Source organism: Podarcis gaigeae, assembly GCF_964106915.1.
Source record: "Podarcis gaigeae genome assembly, chromosome: 1".
NCBI classification, from domain to species: domain Eukaryota; kingdom Metazoa; phylum Chordata; class Lepidosauria; order Squamata; family Lacertidae; genus Podarcis; species Podarcis gaigeae.
The window spans coordinates 5028908-5047823 of NC_139678.1; the positions used below are offsets into that span (position 1 = coordinate 5028908).

General features: G+C 46.8%; 1 protein-coding gene across 3 annotated transcripts in view; it reads right to left on the reverse strand.

Moving 5' to 3' along the window:
* Positions 1 to 7115: 7115 nt before the first annotated feature.
* LOC310840638 (maestro heat-like repeat-containing protein family member 2B) overlaps positions 7116 to 18916 on the reverse strand; it is a 96703-nt gene continuing 84902 nt past the window's right edge. For 2 of the 3 annotated variants that reach the window (XM_083730896.1, XM_083730895.1), the window contains 5 exons: positions 18469 to 18600; positions 17504 to 17606; positions 14330 to 14395; positions 10587 to 10799; positions 7116 to 7260 (listed from right to left, as the gene is read on the reverse strand). In XM_083730896.1, the coding sequence (XP_083587022.1) occupies positions 10588 to 10799; positions 14330 to 14395; positions 17504 to 17606; positions 18469 to 18600 (513 nt within the window). In that variant the 3' untranslated portion in view covers positions 7116 to 7260; position 10587. Of the gene's footprint in view, positions 7261 to 7968; positions 8028 to 10577; positions 10800 to 14329; positions 14396 to 17503; positions 17607 to 18468; positions 18601 to 18916 lie in introns of all 3 variants that reach the window. The other variant, XR_014561947.1, reaches the window with a different exon arrangement.

The following is an 18916-nucleotide window of genomic DNA, read 5'->3' on the forward strand; positions in this document are numbered from 1 at the left end:
CCCCTACACTTAACACTGAATTTCCCCCTTCCATGGTTCTTTTCAATTTTCTTTTACTGCTGCATATTCTAATTATTCTTTATTATTTCTTTTACAAATTTCCCCATAGTTTTTAATTCTACTACTAAATTTATTCTAATCCTTCTAATGTTTTGAGCTGCTTACAATAATTTTTCAAACATTCCACCATTTTTCTTTCCAGCCATACAAAATATCGTTTGGAAGTGATTTTCCTTTTCTAATGCATGAGTTTATTTTGATGGGTTATGTTTGGGTTCTGCCAGGAGGGGAAAGGAAGAGGAGGGGACCCAGTCTTGTTGATGTCTGTTGCCTTACATAAAACCAAATAAACAAATCTTTAAAATAAAACCTAAAAAGAAAATAATTCACTTGGAGTTGCAGCTAACAAATTATCCCATTGATGTGAGGACTTCTACATGTGCAATGAAACATTCCCTCTCCTTCCACTTTCACTTACTGGTCACAATTTATGTGAAAGCCAGCATCGCCTGAGCTCTGCGAGTGCAGCTTTCTCCTAATTGAAGTGGAGAGTGTTTGAGGACCGGGACCAAACCAAAATGCTTGTTTGCAAAGCTATTGTACTACAAACCTTACTGTATGCTTGTGAAACATGGACCACTTATAAACGCCTGTCAGGGGTTCAGGAGCAGAGGCACAGGGAAGAGAGGAGATGGAGAGCGAGAGGGAGGAATCCGAGGGGAGCGCAGGAGAGGAAAGTGGTCCGAGGGATTCCATGAGCCTCTCCAGCGAATCGGAAGATTCACAGAAGGGGGCGCCAGCGGCCAAGGGCAGGGGGTTCCCAAGGGGAACGCTCCAGGAGCAAGGGGGCAGCAGGGACTCCCAGAGCAGTAGTTGGAAATCAGGACCAGCTTCCCCACCAGAGCGGAGTGGGGGGGAAGAGTCCCAAGCATCGGGGCCAGTGCATTCCCCACCAGGGAGAGAAGACGAGACAGGGCTGACCACGCCTCCATTGGAGAGTCTGGCAACGGGGGGAAGGTCAGATCCGGCCAGTGTCCCAGAAGGGGGAAGCAGTGACACAAGCAGTGTGACGGTTAGGAGAAAGGTCACTGGGTTGGCGCGAGAGGCAAGTTCAAATGTACAGGAGCGCGGGACAGCAGAGAATGAGGATTGGGAACCTGGTCCTAAAGTCCGCCGGAGGGAGGGGGAGGAGCTGAGCGACTCAGCGTCGGAAGAGTCCAGAAAGTGCAATGCCCCAGCGGGCAGGAGGACCCAGAGGAGGAGAGAACAGCGCAGAAGGTGGAGCAGGGCTAGGATCTTAAACTGGTGCGGAAGGGGAAGTGATTCAGACGGGACTTCGCCGATCTAGAGTTCAAGACGTAGTGCTGCACGCTGTGGCTTTGAAATGGAAATTGGACTTTAATAAAGACTTTTGTACATTACCACAGCCTAGCGTTGGTCCTCTGTGAGCTGGGATCTAGAGGCAGCTCTGACAACGCCCTTTCCAACTCCTCAAAAAATTCCATTAACGGTGTCTCCGAAAATTTTTACACATCACTTGGGAAGACAGGCGAACAAATACCAGTGTACTGGAAGAAGCAAAGATCACCAGTGTCGAAGCGATGGTTCTTCAACATCAACTTTGTTGGACTGGTCATGTTGTGTGGATGCCTGATTATCATCTTCCAAAGCAACTACTCTATTCCGAACTTAAGAATGGAAAGTGTAGTGCTGGTGGTCAACAAAAGAGGTTTAAAGAATCTCAAGGCAAATCTAAAAAAAATGTAGCATAAACACTGACAACTGGGAAACACTGGCCAGCGAGCACTCTAATTGAAGAATAGCCTTTTCCAAAGGTGTCATGGACTTTGAAGACACTAGAACTCAGGACGCAAGGGAGAAACGTTCTAAGAGGAAGGCACGCTTGGCAAATCCACACCGTGATCAACTCCCGCCCGGGAACCAATGTCCCCACTGTGGAAGGACGTGTGGATCCAAAATTGGCCTCCACAGTCACTTACGGATTCACTTTGAAGACTGTGTTTATGGAAGACAATCTTACTCGGCTAAGAGGGATCGCCAAAGAGAAGACAGTTTATACGGGGGTGGGGGGAAATAAATAAATCCCATCTCACCTCATTCAGGAGCTTTTACTCACTTACTGGGGCCAAGGACTTTGGAAGCATCTCTGGTTAGCCTGACCTTCCCAGACCCTGGTAAGCAGCCCTCTGTCTCATGGCACGAGGTGGGCTGGGGGTTCCCGGAGGTTCCTGACGTTGCACGATTTGTACGCGGACCCCCAGAACTGAAGCATCATGTAAAATGCAAGCCCACTGTACAGACAAATGTGTAGGTTTGAGCAGAGCTATCAGCTTTTGGCACTGGAAACCCAAATTTATGAACTTGTATAAGATACATGAATTGGAGAGATTTCCATTCTTCCCTCCAAACAATCCCTCTCCGTTTTGCAAATCTGTATTTCATTTGCCTGTTTTGAAGCTTGCGGCAGACCCTGCCAGCTGGAACGGAAATATATCGCCTCTCCGTTCACCGAGTCATCGACAGCGGTGTTCGACAAGACTTATTACAAGACCATTTACATATAGGGATGGTGCAATATTTTGAACAATGTCAGCCCGGAGGAGCCGCTTAGTTTCTGAGCGAAAAGAGCTGTTGTCTTCCATGGCCTGCACGTTAACTTCCCTGAAACATTTGGCTGACGACTCCGTGGGAAGGACTGTGGACAAGACAGACCCTGGGCCTGATCCAGCAGGGCTCCCATTCAGCTGCTATTTTTTACAACTTCTCCAATGCAATTTTAAATAAAACAGCAATTTTCTTTAAAAAGGTGGGTCCCAAAAATATCCACCTCAAGTGTTAAAAGCCAGGGAAAGAGGGGCATCTTCAACATTCTCCAAAAGCTGCGTAAGGAGGGTGGCAGACACATATCTATGGGGAAGGAGTTCCACAACTTTGGGGCCACCACAGAGAAGACCCACCTCTTACGTTCAAGTTTTTAATGTTTGATGTTTTATCGTGGTTTTAATATACTGTTGGGAGTTGCTCATTGTTTGGGCTGGGTGTTCATCAGTATGCGGATGATACCCAGCTCTACCTCTCTTTTAAATCAGAACCAGTGAGGGCGGTGAAGGTCCTGTGTGACTGTCTGGAGGCAGTTGGAGGATGGATGGCGGCTAACAGATTGAGGTTGAATCCTGACAAGACAGAAGTACTGTTTCTGGGGGACAGGAGATGGGCAGGTGTGGAGGATTCCCTGGTCCTGAATGGGGTAACTGTGCCCCTGAAGGACCAGGTGCGCAGCCTGGGAGTCATTTTGGACTCACAGCTGTCCATGGAAGCACAGGTCAAATCTGTGTCCAGGGCAGCTGTTTACCAGCTCCATCTGGTACGTAGGCTGAGACCCTATCTGCCTGCAGGCTGTCTCGCCAGAGTGGTGCATGCTCTGGTTATCTCCCGCTTGGACTACTGCAATGCACTCTACGTGGGGCTACCTTTGAAGGTGACTGGGAAACTACAACTAATCCAGAATGCGGCATCTAGACTCGGGCCTGGGAACGGCCGCCGAGACCATATAACACCGGTCTAGAAAGACCTACATTGGCTCCCAGTATGTTTCCGAGCACAATTCAAAGTGTTGGTGCTGACCTTTAAAGCCCTAAATGCCCTCGGTCCAGGATACCTGAAGGAGCATCTCCAACCCCATCATTCTCCCCGGGCGCTGAGATCCAGCGTCGAGGGCCTTCTGGCGGTTCCCTCATTGCGAGAAGTGAGGCTACAGGGAACCAGACAGAGGGCCTTCTCGGTAGTGGCGCCCGCCCTGTGGAACGCCCTTCCAGCAGATGTCAAAGCGATAAACAACTACCTGACATTCAGAAGACATCTTAAGGCAGCCCTGTTCAGGGAAGTTTTTAATGTGTGATATTTTACTGTATTTTTGGTTTTATGGAAGCCGCCCAGAGTGGCTGGGGAGGCCCAGCCAGATGGGTGGGGTATAAATAAATTATTATTATTATTAATATTATTATTATTATTACCAACATCTGCATGCCTGGATAAAGGTAAAGGGACCCCTGACCGTTAAGTCCAGTCGTGGACGACTCTGGGGTTGCGGCGCTCATCTCGCTTTATTGGCCGAGGGAGCTGGCATACAGCTTCCGGGTCATGTGGCTAGCAGGACTAAGCCGCTTCTGGCGAACCAGAGCAGCGCATGGAAACACCGCTTACCTTCCCGCCTATTTATCTACTTGCACGTGCTTTCGAACTGCTAGGTTGGCAGGAGCAGGGACCGAGCAACGGGAGCTCACCGCCCTTCTGATCGGCAAGTCCTAGGCTCTGTGGTTTAACCCACAGCGCCACCCGCGTCCCTCCTGGACTTACTTGGAGGCAAAGGTCTAACAGTGCAATGCACAATCTACTCAAAGGTAAGACCTTTGGTGTTTAATGGTGCTTAGCCCCTTAGCAACTTTTGCTAAAGCTGTGCAGGCCACATTCCACTCACTAATTGCAAGAAATTTTAAATGGCAGCTCTGTGAAAACTTCTTGGCACAGATAGGCCCCTTTCAGGGGAACAGAAGCAAGGGATTCATTCCAGGATAGTAAGAGCACTGCTGCCCTCTCCTGGCTCTCGTGACAAATTAATAGGCTGGCAACTGCCTGTCACAAGAGGCAATGGAGTGAAGTCAAACTGCTGTGTTTAGCAGCACTGAAGAGACCTCCTTGGGGCACAAACCTCGGGGCTGCCCAGATGACAAGACCCCCCTCTCAGCCTTGCTTATGGGGTCCAAAGGAAAACAGGGCAAGATGTTTGGCACTAGCTAGGCTTCAGGAGCTGCCGGAAAGAGGTGTACACGGAGCCATCCCATGGTCTTTGGAACTCCACTCTGGATTTTGCTATGGTTTACTCCAACACCTTTTCTTCTCCTGAAGATATCACTCAAGGCAGCGGAGGTTTAGGATAAGAGTTTTCCTTCTCTTATGTCGGCTCCCTTCCCAGGTTGACAAGCCCCTCACGTCCGTCTACAAAACATGCATGTTATGTACTGAGTTGAATAGGATCCAAAATGCAGCAGTCTGATTGGTCCTAGAACAATAGGATCCAGAATGCAGCAGTCTGATTGGTCCTAGAACAATAGGATCCAGAATGCAGCAGTCTGATTGGTCCTAGAACAATAGGATCCAGAATGCAGCAGTCTGATTGGTCCTAGAACAATGCAGAAGTATGATTGGTCCGCGGCAGCCACCCAATCCAGCTCCAGGTGGAAGTGAATCCGCAAGCTGATTGGCCTACAGGAGAATCCTAGAATTAGCCAATCACGTGGTGCCCATTGTGTAAATAATGTATATAAAGCAGATACTCTGGGGAAACTTCCATTCCTCCTCACCGCTATGAGCTGAATAAAGAGCATGAAATCCACTCTCGACTCCGAGTATATTTCAATGCAGAAACCACCTTATTGATCACTGAACTCCCTATTGGTATTGTATCTTCAGTTCATGTGAGCGTGTCTTTGCATGCAGAAGAAGACCATTAATAGGCAGTAGTCTACTAACGTTTGCCTAGTTTAATTAGAGTAGCAGTTAGAGCTTTTTTTGGGGGGGGGGGATATTTCCTGGTGTGTGTGGAAGGGAATCCCTTAACAGCCACATTCCTTCAAGGCCATGTGTTGCTGTCAACTATTGTTTCACCTGCAGCTTTTTGCCCCGCTTTTATTTCCTGGGTGGGATCTCCTTCCTCTTTCCCAGCCAATCAGGGATCACAGCATGACCATGGTAACATTCTAAATTGTGTTACAGGTAATATTCTTATCGTGTTACGTCTTGTGGGTGCTTTGCTCTTCTCAGAAGGCTTGTGTGGAATGAGGGCCCACGTTCTGCAGAGACTGGATCCGACGGGGGAGAACCTCCAGAATGGATCCAATCCCAGCAGAGCCTTCAAATTTAAAAGGCACTCAAACACAAGCCTCGATTGTCAATGAAAAACCAGTAATGTACTTTCTGCCTGGCAATTTTTACTCTGTAGTGAAGGAATGGGTTTCCCAAACCCAAAACTGACTGTGCAGGCAGTTTGAAACAGGCACCAAAATCCCTATTTTTCCTTAGCTAAAATCCATTAAATTGAGCTCTGAGTCAATGTATAAACAAAAACACGGCTGTATAAACAAGTGCTCAGAGCCCTCTCCTTTATCAGTTCGTGATGGCAAGGATGACCTTGGCTGTTCCAGTAGAACAGGGATGACACGTCTAGGTCTTATCTTACGTCCTGACCACACTCTGACGCACAGACCTAGTCAGGGAACAGTGCCAGGAGACCTTCTTATTCCAAGATAAGAATATAGGAACAGGAATACCCTTTTATGGTCAGGAGTACAGGAAGGAAAACCCTTTTATGGTTAAGAGTGCTGGAGCAGGAACATCTGTGTTGTCAACCTGCGTGTACAAGCTGACGTGCTTAGATTCCTGGGGAAGGGGGAGAGGGTGCCTGGAGGATATATATACTGCATGAAATTTCTCATTTCTTTGGACTTGCTGTGGACTGACCACACAAGTGCCTTCTGCTATCCGGAGAGCAGAATAAACTCTTTCTTTGAATCAACCTCGGTGTCATTTGACTTCCTTCCTCCCACCCGGGAGCAATGCAGACCCAATCGGTGAACTCCAATAAGGCTACAGTAGCTGTGTTTTCACCTGTACCACACCTGACGTCATATGATCCGAGCCAAAGGGGGAACATATGGTGTCAGGTGTGGGGCAGGTGGCTTGGGGGAAACAGCCACAAGGGCTAAATCGGGACTCGCATGTGGCCTGTGGACTGGAAGAGGTCTCTCATGTCTGCTCTACAATATCATCTTCAGCCCCTCCATCTCCCATCACCTCTGAAAGAAGATTGGATGGCAATTTCTGGCCTGAAAGGGTGGTTTGCCCTTTCAACACAGCACTCACTTTTTGAACAGACTCTTCAGCAAAACTCACCTCTCCACAGATATTGCTATTGGCATATCTTGACGCTCATGTCTTCGAACCTGTCCACAGCTCATTTGCCGACACCCAGAGTGGGAGATTTCTAGAAGTACTTTTGCTTGTTTGTTTTGAGAAAGGAGTAAGGCAGAGAGGCAACAGAACCACAACAGTGAGGAATATATTGATCCAAATAATGCTGAGAGCCATTCGCTCTTGGAGCAGTGTTGAGGTCTCTTCTCCTGCTGTGGGCCAAATCTGGTCCTTCTCTTGTGAGTGGCAGGGACTTTTGTCACTCCAGATGTCCTGGGAGCAGAGAGAAAGGAATATTATTGCACAGAGACCAATGGGTTGTCGTTTTCTTAAAATCTCAAGATGACAAGCCAACTGTGTCTACAGGTTAAAGGTAAAGGGACCCCTGACCATTAGGTCCAGTCGTGACCAACTCTGGGGTTGCAGCGCTCATCTCACTTTATTGGCCGAGGGAGCTGGCGTACAGCTTCCAGGTCATGTGGCCAGCATGACTAAGCCGCTTCTGGCGAACCAGAGCAGCGCACGGAAACGCCGTTTACCTTCCTGCCAGAGCGGGACCTATTTATCTACTTGCACTTTGACGTGCTTTCGAACTGCTAGGTTATCAGGAGCTGGGACCGAGCAGCAGGAGCTCATCCCGTTGCTGGGATTGGAACCGCCAACCTTCTGATCAGCAAGCCATAGGCTCAGTGGTTTAACCCACAGCGCCACCTGTCTACAGATAGCCATCACTAATCCACAGAGAAGCTATGATTCAAAACCTTTCTGTGAGCATGAAATGCATTTCCCCCCCTGCGCACTGTTATCTCCTATGAACATTTTGGTACACATCACTTGGCAGGAGAACCACATAGCAAAATCCATGGAGGTTTGAATTTCAAAAGATGGCTGAGATTTGGTTCGCGTCTTGTTTCAGAAAGTGCAAATTGGGAATATTAGCTTATCATTGTGAATCAAATCGCTTTTCTTCCCCATTCTTACTTCAGTCTACAGCTTCATTTTGCCCAGGCCTTCTTAGAGCAGAACAGCATGTTATGTGCCTAAATAAATAAATAAAATCATTCACCAGCGTTTTAAAACAACACTTCCTTGGTGTTTATGAGACACTTTGATTTGATACAAAGCTCATGTATTGACACAGAATGCAAACGAAGAACATGCAACTTATCATTTATGAAGGACCAGGTGCGCAGCCTGGGAGTCATTTTGGACTCACAGCTGTCCATGGAGGCGCAGGGCAATTCTGTGTCCAGGGCGGCTGCCTACCAGCTCCACCTGGTACACAGGCTGAGACCCTACCTGCCCGCGGACTGTCTCTCCAGAGTGGTGCATGCTCTAGTTATCTCCCACTTGGACTACTGCAATGCGCTCTATGTGGGGCTACCTTGGAAGGTTACCCGGAAACTGCAACTAAGGCGGCAGCTAGACTGGTGACTGGGGACAGCCGCCGGGACCATATAACACCAGTCTTGAAAGACCTACATTGGCTCCCAGTACGTTTCCAAGCACAATTCAAAGTGTTGGTGCTGACCTTGAAAGCCCTAAATGGCCTCGGTCCTGTATACCTGAAGGAGCGTCTCCACCCCCATCGTTCTGCCTGGACTCTGAGGTCCAGCGCAAAGGGCCTTCTGGTGGTTCCCTCATTGCGAGAAGCGAGGTTACAGGGAACCAGACAGAGGGCCTTCTCGGTAGTGGTGCCCGTTCTGTGGAATGCCCTCCCTTCGGATGTGAAGGAAATAAGCAGCTATCCTATCTTTAAAGGACATCTGAAGGCAGCCCTGTTTAGGGAAGTTTTTAATATTTAATGCTGTATTGTTTTTAACATTTGATTGGGAGCCGCCCAGAGTGGCTGGGGAAACTCAGCCAGATGGGTGGGGTATGTATGTATGTATGTATGTATGTATAAATAAATAAATAAAATTATATGTTCAGGTGGCAAGGTTATGCACCCTCCCACAAACCCATTTATTCTCCCTTAAAAGTCCTCCCTACCCACCACCCCAGTCTCTCTTTCCCTCTCCCACATCTGATGCCAAATGATAAGACTCCGTCAGTCTCAGACAGCATGGCAAACAGTAAGGGGCAAAGGGAGCTCTATAAATGGATGACACCACATTCAGACCCTTCAGGGGTTCCTATTTCCCCGCGACAGTTCTGGATTTACCATCCTGGTTTCTGATTTCAACCCGGAATGTCCTGCTTTTCCTTAGGATGTCCCTGTTTTCATTAGAGAAAAGTTGGAGGGTATGGAGTTAACTGACCCCCGAGCCATCTGAAGGCAGCCTTGTATAGTTTAATGTTTTGCTATGTTTTTATATATGTTGGAAGCTGCCCAGAGTGGCTGGGGCAACCCAGTCAGATGAGCAGGGTATAAACAACAACAACAACAACAACAACAACAACAACAACAACAACAGGACGTCCCTATTTTCATTGGAGAGATGTTGAAGAGCATGCACAATGGCTATGCTTGGTATAGCCTATCCCTTCTGGATCAAGAGTGGCTGGGATAGAGGTAAAGGACCCCTGGATGGTTAAGTCCCGTCAAAGGCAACTATGGGGTTGCAGCGCTCATCTCGCTATTCAAGCTGAGGGAACTGGCGTTTATCCACAGACAGCTTTCCGGGTCATGTGGCCAGCAGGACTAAACTGCTTCTGGCGCAACGGAACACCGTGACGGAAACCAGAGCTCATGGAAACACCATTCCCGCCACAGTAGTACCTATTTATCTACTTGCACTGGCATGCTTAGAACTGCTAGGTTGGTGGGATTGGCAGAAATGACTGGCAGAATCCGTGACCAGGGAAAAGAGTCGGCGGAAGAAGACTGGAAGAAGTTCAAAGACTATTTGCAGAAATATTGTAAAATTAATGAAAGTTAGAATGTTGTTGGATAGAAATTAAATGGTTTCCAGCTGTAATGCTAAGAGATATGGAAAATAAGGATTTGAAAAAAGTAAAAGAACTAATGGTGAGGATTTGCTGAACAAATAATCTGAATTGGAATATAAGAAAGGGAGGTGTGAGGAGGTCGGGAAAATAAGTTAAAAGAAAATAAGTGAATGGAAACTGTACGTGTTTTTAAATTGTTTTTATTTCTGTATTTTTATATTTTTGTATTTTTGCATTTTTGTTGTTTCTTTTCTTCTTGTATTATTTTTGAAAATTTCAATAAATATCTTATATAAAAAAAGAAGAACTGCTAGGTTGGCAGGAGCTGGGACAGAGCAACAGGAGCTCACCCTGTCGCAAGGATTTGAACCGCCGACCTTCTGATCTGCAAGCCCAAGAGGCTCAGTGGTTTAGACCATAGCGCCACCTGCATCCCTACAGCGGCTGGGGAAACGCAGCCAGATGGGTGGGGTATAAATAAATCATCATCATCAACAACAACTTAATGGTATCTAAAGGATCAACTATCAAACCAATCTTGAAACAACAATTGCATTGCCCCTTCCTCTCTGCCCTGCTTTCTTGCTTCCAAAGTGGGATGCTCAAGGAATTTGATCTCTGCAAATTCTGAATCCCAGTGCAAACTTCCCATGCGTGAATTGAAAGGTTGTTCTCTACACGCTGCGAGAGGTACTTACGGGACCAACCTCACTCGTAGAGTTCTTGGACGGAAGCGACTTCCATGATGGTGCTGGGTTGCACCCACATGGGGGCAGACCTTTGGGTGATGCTGCTCCTGCTTCGGCCGGCAACTTTCCTCCTCAGCAGATCTCCACCCCACTTCTTGAGCAGGCAGGCAGTCACCTCAGAAGCTGCCACTTGAACGCCATGGCTGGGCGCCTCCTCAAGCTTATCGAGCGCTGAAACAGGAGGGGCAGATGTGTCAGGGGACCAACTCTTCAAGTAACAAGAGCAGATATGCCAATAGAACCTGACTACCACTACTATAAGGGACGTGGGTGGTGCTGTGGGTTAAACCACAGAGCCTAAGACTTGCCAATCAGAAGGTCGGCAGTTTGAATCCCCGTGACGGGGTGAGCTCCCGTTGCTTGGTCCCAGCTGCTGCCAACCTAGCCAACCAAGCAGTTCAAAAGCACACCAAAGTGCAAGTAGATAAATAGGTACCGCTCTGGCAGGAAGGTAAACGGTGTTTCCGTGCGCTGCTCTGGTTCGCCAGAAGCGGCTTAGTCCTGCTGGCCGCATGACCCGGAAGCTGTACGCCGGCTCCCTCGGCCAGTAAAGAGAGCTGTACGCCGGCTCCCTCGGCCACAACCCCAGAGTCGGTCATGACCGGACCTAATGGTCAGGGGTCCCTTTACCCTTTACCTTTTACCTCTACTATATACTGCTGCTGCGTTGGCTCGGTGTTTTCCCTTTTAGCCTTCTGGCGCCCCGCAGAATTTGGCACCTGCAGGCTAAAAGGGAAAAAACCGAGCCAAAGTGGGAGTGGCGCATGCACCCTTGCTCACTCAGCATGCTCGTTCGGTGTTCCCCAAGCTCCAGAACTTGGCGCCCCAGCACCCTGTGCCACTAGCATCTATGGGTAAGACGGGCCTGTCTGTGAGCAGGGAAGTCCACACTTTAGGGGCTGCTGCAGAGAAGGCCCTCTCCTGGGCCACCACCCTTGCACTTCTAAGGGAGGTGGATCTTCCAAGAGGGACCCCTCTGCCAATTTCAGCACCCAAGGGGGTCAAACTGGATGGAGGACCACATGTTCTCAAATCTGTACCTACTGTACTTTTCCATATATAAATGATGGGGTTTTTTTTACTCTAAAATAATGTTTAAAATATGGGGGCGTCTTATACACGGAATAGTGCATATGCGGGACAGGCGATTGGCTGCTGTTGACATTTCCATTTCACCTTAAGGAACAGGCATGAGATTGCTGTTTGTCACATGTCTGTTTACATTCCAGCACAGTATGCTGGGAAATTCCGTTTGTGTATAGCTTTTGCTTTTGCTGTTCTCTCTGAGACGACATGAGAGAGAGACGACATGTTTCTTTGTTCTGATTTATGATTAATAAATCTGTAGGTACAGTGGTGCCCCGCAAGATGAACGCCTCGCAAGACGGAAAACCCGCTAGACGAAAGGGTTTTCCGTTTTGGAGGCGCTTCGCAAAACGAATTTCCCTATGGGCTTGCTTCGCAAGACGAAAATGTCATGCGAGTTCCTGCGGGGTTTTTCCCCTCCCCCCCTTTTCCTAAGCCCTAAGCTGCTTATCAGCTGATCCGCTGATAAGCCGCTTATCAGCTGATCTGCTAAAAGCCGCTAAACCGCTAATAGCACTAATCCGCTAAGCTGTCAATGGGCTTGCTTCGCAAGACAAAAAAACCGCTATACGAAGAGCCTCACGGAACGGATTAATTTCGTCTTGCGAGGCACCACTGTATAGTATGACTTCATAAGCCTCACGCCTATTCTGTGTGCGCAGTACACTCTGCTAATAGCGTGTTCTGGCTTTTGAAGCTTGGGTCGCTCATGTACGTCGGAACATGGGCCGATGGAAGGAGACGGCTTATCAGCTAGCCTCCCGGCCCTCTGCATGTCAACAATTGGGTGGATGATTGGCGACTGCGGCAAGGGCTGCTGTGGATTGGCTGCGGCTGCAGCAATTGTGCGTGCGATTGGCGGCGGAAGGCGGCGAGCAGTCAGATGCTTGTTTTCTTTTGTGTTGCATGCGATGGGCAGCGTTTGTCAGTCGGGTAAGTGATTTTCGGCTCAACAACTTTGGGCAATCCTCCCCATTTTCTTAAATTGGAGTCCCCAAAAGTAGGGGGCATCTTATATTCTGTGTTATACACAGAAAGATACAGTATTTTGTTGGATGTTATCTGTTGGAGCAGTCAAACACAACATTCCTTGTTTCCCTAGAGTGGACACAGGCAGGGGAATGTTACTCCAGCCAGTATAGCTTCCTGTTCCACTGGTTTGGAGCGCCCTCCCCCTGCATGTCACCAGGGAGATGGGCGTGACTATGGCTGACTCCATAAAACAGCCGAGTCACGCAGCCATTTCTCTCTCTTGAAGCCATGCTGCTCTCCTGCAGCCATTTTTGTTCTCTCGATGCTGTTCTCTTAATGTATTTTGCTGTCTGCTGGCTCTCAGCCAGCAGCACATGGGCTCAGTCCCCATATGGGATAAACCCACACTATGTAACTACAAGCTGATGCCTGCCTTCAGGGATCATACTGTGAATTGAAAGGCTCTTGCTTCTATATTCTTTTAAGAGGTATCAAAGGGGATACCAGGAAGAATCCAGTCTGATCAAGCCAGACTGGATTGCTTAACTAAAGAAGAGAAGAAGAGTTTGGACTTGGTATCCCGCCTTTCACTCCCTTTAAGGAGTCTCAAAGCGGCTAACATTCTCCTTTCCCTTCCTCCCCCACAACAAACACTCTGTGAGGTGAGTGGGGCTGAGAGACTTCAGAGAAGTGTGACTGGCCCAAGGTCACCCAGCAGCTGCATGTGGAGGAGTGGAGACGCGAACCCGGTTCCCCAGATTACGAGTCTACCGCTCTCAACCACTACACCACAATGGCTCTTGAACTTCTTCTTTAAAGAAGTTCAAACGAATCTGCAAACTAGCTCCCTTCTGTATCGAGGGGAATGTGTTTTTTTAAGGACGTGCATGAATAGGAGTAAAATAATGGAAACAGGAGGGGGAGTCGAGGGAAGTCAATTAAGATTTATCGTTTAAATTTCTGGATGTGAATATTATTGTTTTTTATTTTTGTTATTTTTGGGAAATTAATAAACTGTTATCCCAAAAAGGGGGGGGGGGAGAGGAATGTGCTCTGCTACACGACTCACTAGCCCCCTTCCACCTGCCTTGCTCCACCCTCTAGTCTCTGCTTCTCAATTTGATTGTATTCTTTTATGTACTGTGGCTTTCCATTGTTTTATTGATTATAGTTTAGAAATTATTTATTGTAACTGTTGAGTGGATTCCTGTTTAACTTTTTAAAGTTGATATTATTATTTTATACTGCTGTAATAATTGTAGAATGTTACTTTTTGATGTAGGTTGCTTATTTTAAAGTTTTGTTTTATTAACACATTTTTAGATTGCTGTACATTTTTTGTTCCTTCAGCTTGTAAACCGCCTTGAGTATTGTAAGATATTATTGTAAGCAAGACGGTATACAAATAAAAAAAAACGATGATGACGATGATGAAGGAAGGAAGGATAATATTGAATCAATATATCCTCTCTGACCATCCTTAACATCCCCACATATTTTCTGTGCAATTCGCTACTTGCATTGTTAGAAAACCCCTACAATGGAAGAGAGAAACAGGGGAAGCATTCTGGAGCAGGTCTCGCAAGCAGAATTGCTGTTGCCCTCCTTGGAAACCCTGCGGAGGTGACTTTTGGGTGACTTACAGGCCAGCAGAAGCAGCCGCAAAGTTTCGTCTAGCTCTGTGAGCAGCATGCAGTCCAGAATGACTCCTGGAGGAAAGAAGTCAAACAAGGACAGGTCAGGTATCTGATAAAATCTTAGCTATAAAATCCCCCGAGCGGTTTAATAATAATAATAAAAATAATAATAAATTTGTATTTGTACCCTGCCCTCCCTGGCCAGAGCTGGGTTCAGGGAGGCTAATGTTGTAAACAAAAATTGCCCTTTTCCCTTATGGGGTATCCAAGAGCCCATATAGAGTCCTTACATAGGTTCCCTATGGTACGAGAGAATAACAGAGGCCAACCAGAGAATACTGAGAAGCAAAGCAGCTTGTAAGCCTGATCTTTATTGATCTGTTGCAACAGGGTGCTCCCCTCAAACGCAGGAAAGGAGGAGGAACCCAGAAAAATAGCACGCAAGGCCTTATAAAGACTTTTGAAACTGCCACCCTGTAGATCAAGACCACCCCCAGAAACATCATACCTACATCACAGAAGGGGTGTAACCTAAGACATCATACCTCAGATACATCACACCTACATCACAGAAAAGGCAGTCTAAAACAGAAATTTGAATGTTGTTTATCTCCTGTCGTTGTTTATCTCCTGTCTGGCAGGTTACTTGACTGGATTGCCTGGGGAGCCTGGCCAGTCTTTTTGTAACGATAAATACTTAGTTCCTGGGTCATGCCACAGGCTCACAGCCTATTCAAACACAGACATACCCTTAAGACAGGATTTGTGAAGGAAAAGACAATGGGGAAGCTTTTCCACTTTGACCTTGCAGAGAAAACATTTGCTCAGTTTAGGAATCAAAATGGTTCCAGGTCGGTTTTCCTGTGCTGATCTATGTACGTGCTTGGTTGGTACATTTATGAACATTTCCATATATCTAAGACCTCAAAATTCCTATCACACTAACATCATAAAACTAACACAGTATACAGTCATACCTCGGGTTACAGACGCTTCAAGTTGCATGATTTGGGTTACGGACGCGCCGAAACCTGGAAGTACCAGAATGGGTTACTCCTGGGTTTCAGCGCTTGTGCATGCGCAGAAGTGCCAAATTGCAACCTGCGCATGCGCAGATGCAGCGCTGCAGGTTGCATACGCTGCGGGTTGTGAACGTGCCTCCCGCACGGATCACGTTCGCAACCCGAGCATCCACTGTACAAAGAACATAAGAACATGAAAACAGGCAATCAGTTAATTAAAATACATCTTAAAATTAGTTCAGAGCAAATTAAAATCTGGACAGATGGCAGTCCACGGGTAAAATTGAGAGTGGTTTAACAATCAATAGCCCTTTCCATGGAACTCTGGGAATTGTAGTTCCGGAAGGGCAGCAGGGGTCGTCCAACAACTCACGGCGCCTGTCCCAAACTACACTTCCCAGAATTCTTTAGGGTTGGGGAGCCCAAAGTGGTATAATCGTGAAACTTACTGGGAAATAAGAAATCAAGATAACAAACTTTTTATAAAAGAATGGGAATGGTTGACTGAATATTTACAAACAAACTGTAGACAGATAAGAACATTGGCAGCATAACTGTAATAACCTGCAATTTTATAAATGTATTTAAAGGAGATGAATATGAGCAAATTGATTTAATTTGGATATGCAGAAAATATTAAAAATAAATTTAAGGAACTGCAGAAAGAGGGGGAAGAAAATGAAGTTTTGAACTGTTAAAATGGTAGTAAAGTGTCTGAAATGTATGAAACTGAAAATCATAAATAAAATATTCTTAAAAACGCACAAAGTGGTATAATAGTGTAACATGAGTGTGAGATTCCTGGACTTGTCATACTGTAAATCTGTTATGTACTGAGTTGAATAGGATCCAAACTGCAGCAGTCTGATTGGTCCTAGAACAATAGGATTCAGAATGCAGCAGTCTGATTGGTCCTAGAACAATAGGATTCAGAATGCAGCAGTCTGATTGGTCCTAGAACAATGCAGCAGTATGATTGGTTGGAGGAACCACCCAATCATGCTCCAGATATAAGTGAATCCACAACCTGATTGGCTTACAGTAGAATTCCAGAATTAGCCAATCATGTGCAGCCCATTGTGTAAATAATGTATATAAAGCAGATACTTTGAGGGGACATTCATTCATTCCTCCTCACCACTATGAGCTGAATAAAGAGCATGAAATCACTTTGCGACTCTTGAGTATATTTCAAAATCTGATGAGGACCCTCCTGTAAACTCCGTCTAAGGGGGAAGGTGCAAATGAAGTACTTTAATTATTTAACAATAACCACCAATTTTCATGAAGATTTCATGTCTGCTGAAACGTATTTCCTCTCTCTCCCATGTGTGTGTGTCTCTGTGTGTATACATCAATATGACTAGAACAATAATATCTAACCTGGTGCCTTGCAGATGTTTTAATCAATCAATCAATCAATCAATCAATCAATCAATCAAAATCAATCAATCAATCAATCAATCAATCAATCAATCAATCAATTATTAGACTTATTAGTAGCTGGCTATCTGAAAGGTCTCCAAGTGATTTGCATTTTAAAACTTCAACATAATCACCGTATTTTTCGCCCTATAGGACGCACCGGCCCATAGGACGCACCTATTTTTTTTGGGGGGGGGGGGAAATCAAGGAATTTTTTTTTTGTTTCCCCCCAGGTTTGCGCAGCCATCCCCAAGCTAGAGGAGGGAGACCGAGCGCTCCGTCTCCCTCTTCTGCCTACAGGGACAGCCTCTCTAGCCTCCGTGGGGCAGCGGCTTGCCCCGCTGTCCCCCGAGCTTGTGGGGCTGGCGGGGGGGGGGGGAGAGAAGCAAGCTTGCTTCTCTCCCCCCCCCCCGCCAGCCTCCAGATCAGGTCGGGGAATAACGGGGTGGCGGCGCTCCGCCTCCCCGCTATCCCCCGAGCTTGTGGGCACAGACGCCTCTCGCTCTCCAGGCTTCAGCGAAAGCCTGCATTTGCCCCATAGGACGCACACACATTTCCTCTTCATTTTTGGAGGGGAAAAGGTGCGTCCTATAGGGCGAAAAATACGGTACATTACACCATGGACCATTCACATGAAACACTGACGTTCTCATGCAAAGACCTACAACTCATGTTCACAGGCGGACAGAGAAAACTACGTCTCCCATCAGCCCATGGCGGCCTGGCCTCTCACCTGACAACTCGAGGGCTCGGATCTGGATCTCTTCCCACCTGCTTTGGAAATAGGCTTTGGTCCTTTTCAAGAGCTCCCTCCTCGTCCCTGGGTGGCTGTTTACCTGACATTGATCAAACACAACATTCTCATTAGCTTCCTTGGCTGCCAAAAAAAAAAGATAAATAAAATAAAAAGAGGCAATAGTGATACGACAAAATGACTCTCTTTTTTTATTTAGCTTTAGTTTTAGTTTTAGTTTTAATTTCCTGTTTAGGGAAGTTTTTAATGTTTGATGTATGATGGTATTTTAATATTTTGTTGGAAGCAGCCCAGAGTGGCTGGGGAAGCCCAGCCAGATGGGTGGAGTATAAATAATAATAAATTTTAATTTTAATTTTAATTTTAGTAGCTGTAGTGCCTTTTGTGACAAATTTTCCTTTTGTGAGTTTTATGACCCAACACCGTGCTGTGCATTTTATAGAAATGAAATATACAAACAAAATCAACAGGCATTTCCCAGCTCTTCCCTGTCCCCCCCCCCTTTCTGGAATATTGGGTGTGGAGTGGCCAGTTTCTGAATTCTTGAGGCCTCCTCTTAGGAACCAGAGAAGCAGAATAATGCTGTGATACCTTAGCAGTAAGGCTTTTAACCATACGGTTGGGGGTTCGAGCCCACCCAGGAACAGCTGTGGGCAGGATTCATGCATCGCAGGGGGGTTGAGCTAGATGACCCCGCGGGATCCCTTCCAACTCGGCAACTCTTCTATGATTTCTCCTTCACTGCCGCCTTTCCTGCCACCCTGCCGCAAGGACACTGCACTTATAGCAGGCCTAGGAAAACTCGGCCCTCCAGATGTTTTGGGACTACAACTCCCATCATCCCTGACCACTGATGGGAGTTGTAGTCCCAAAACATCTGGAGGGCCAAGTTTGCCTGTGCCTGACTGATAGCCTCCTCATTCAGGGATCTCTTTGTCTCTCACCAGCTGCTTGCACATGTGCATGCGTAAATTTGGGAGCCCCAAACTGCTGGTGGTGTACAGTTCTTCCAGATGGACTCTCAACTTCCCTTTGGCCAAAAATGGCACCGAATGTAGAAATGCAGCTCTGCAGGCCTGAAAGAAAGAAGAGAGAGGGTGCAGGGGGAAAGCAGAACTGTGCAGTTCCAGAATTATCAGTAGGCTCCTTCAAAGACGTGAATGCACTGCAGGAAAATAATAATAATTTACAGAAACCAAACTGTTGGAAGGAAAATACTGCTCTCTTTCCCTTATGGGGTATCTAAGAGCCCGTATAGTGTCCTTAAGTAGGGAAGGAGAAAAATAACAGAGGCATAGCTGTCAACTTACAGATTTGAAAATAAGGGACCAGCAGCCAAAATAAGGGGTTTTCGGACCACGGGTATGTTCAACTTCTGAGCCCCTCCGAGCC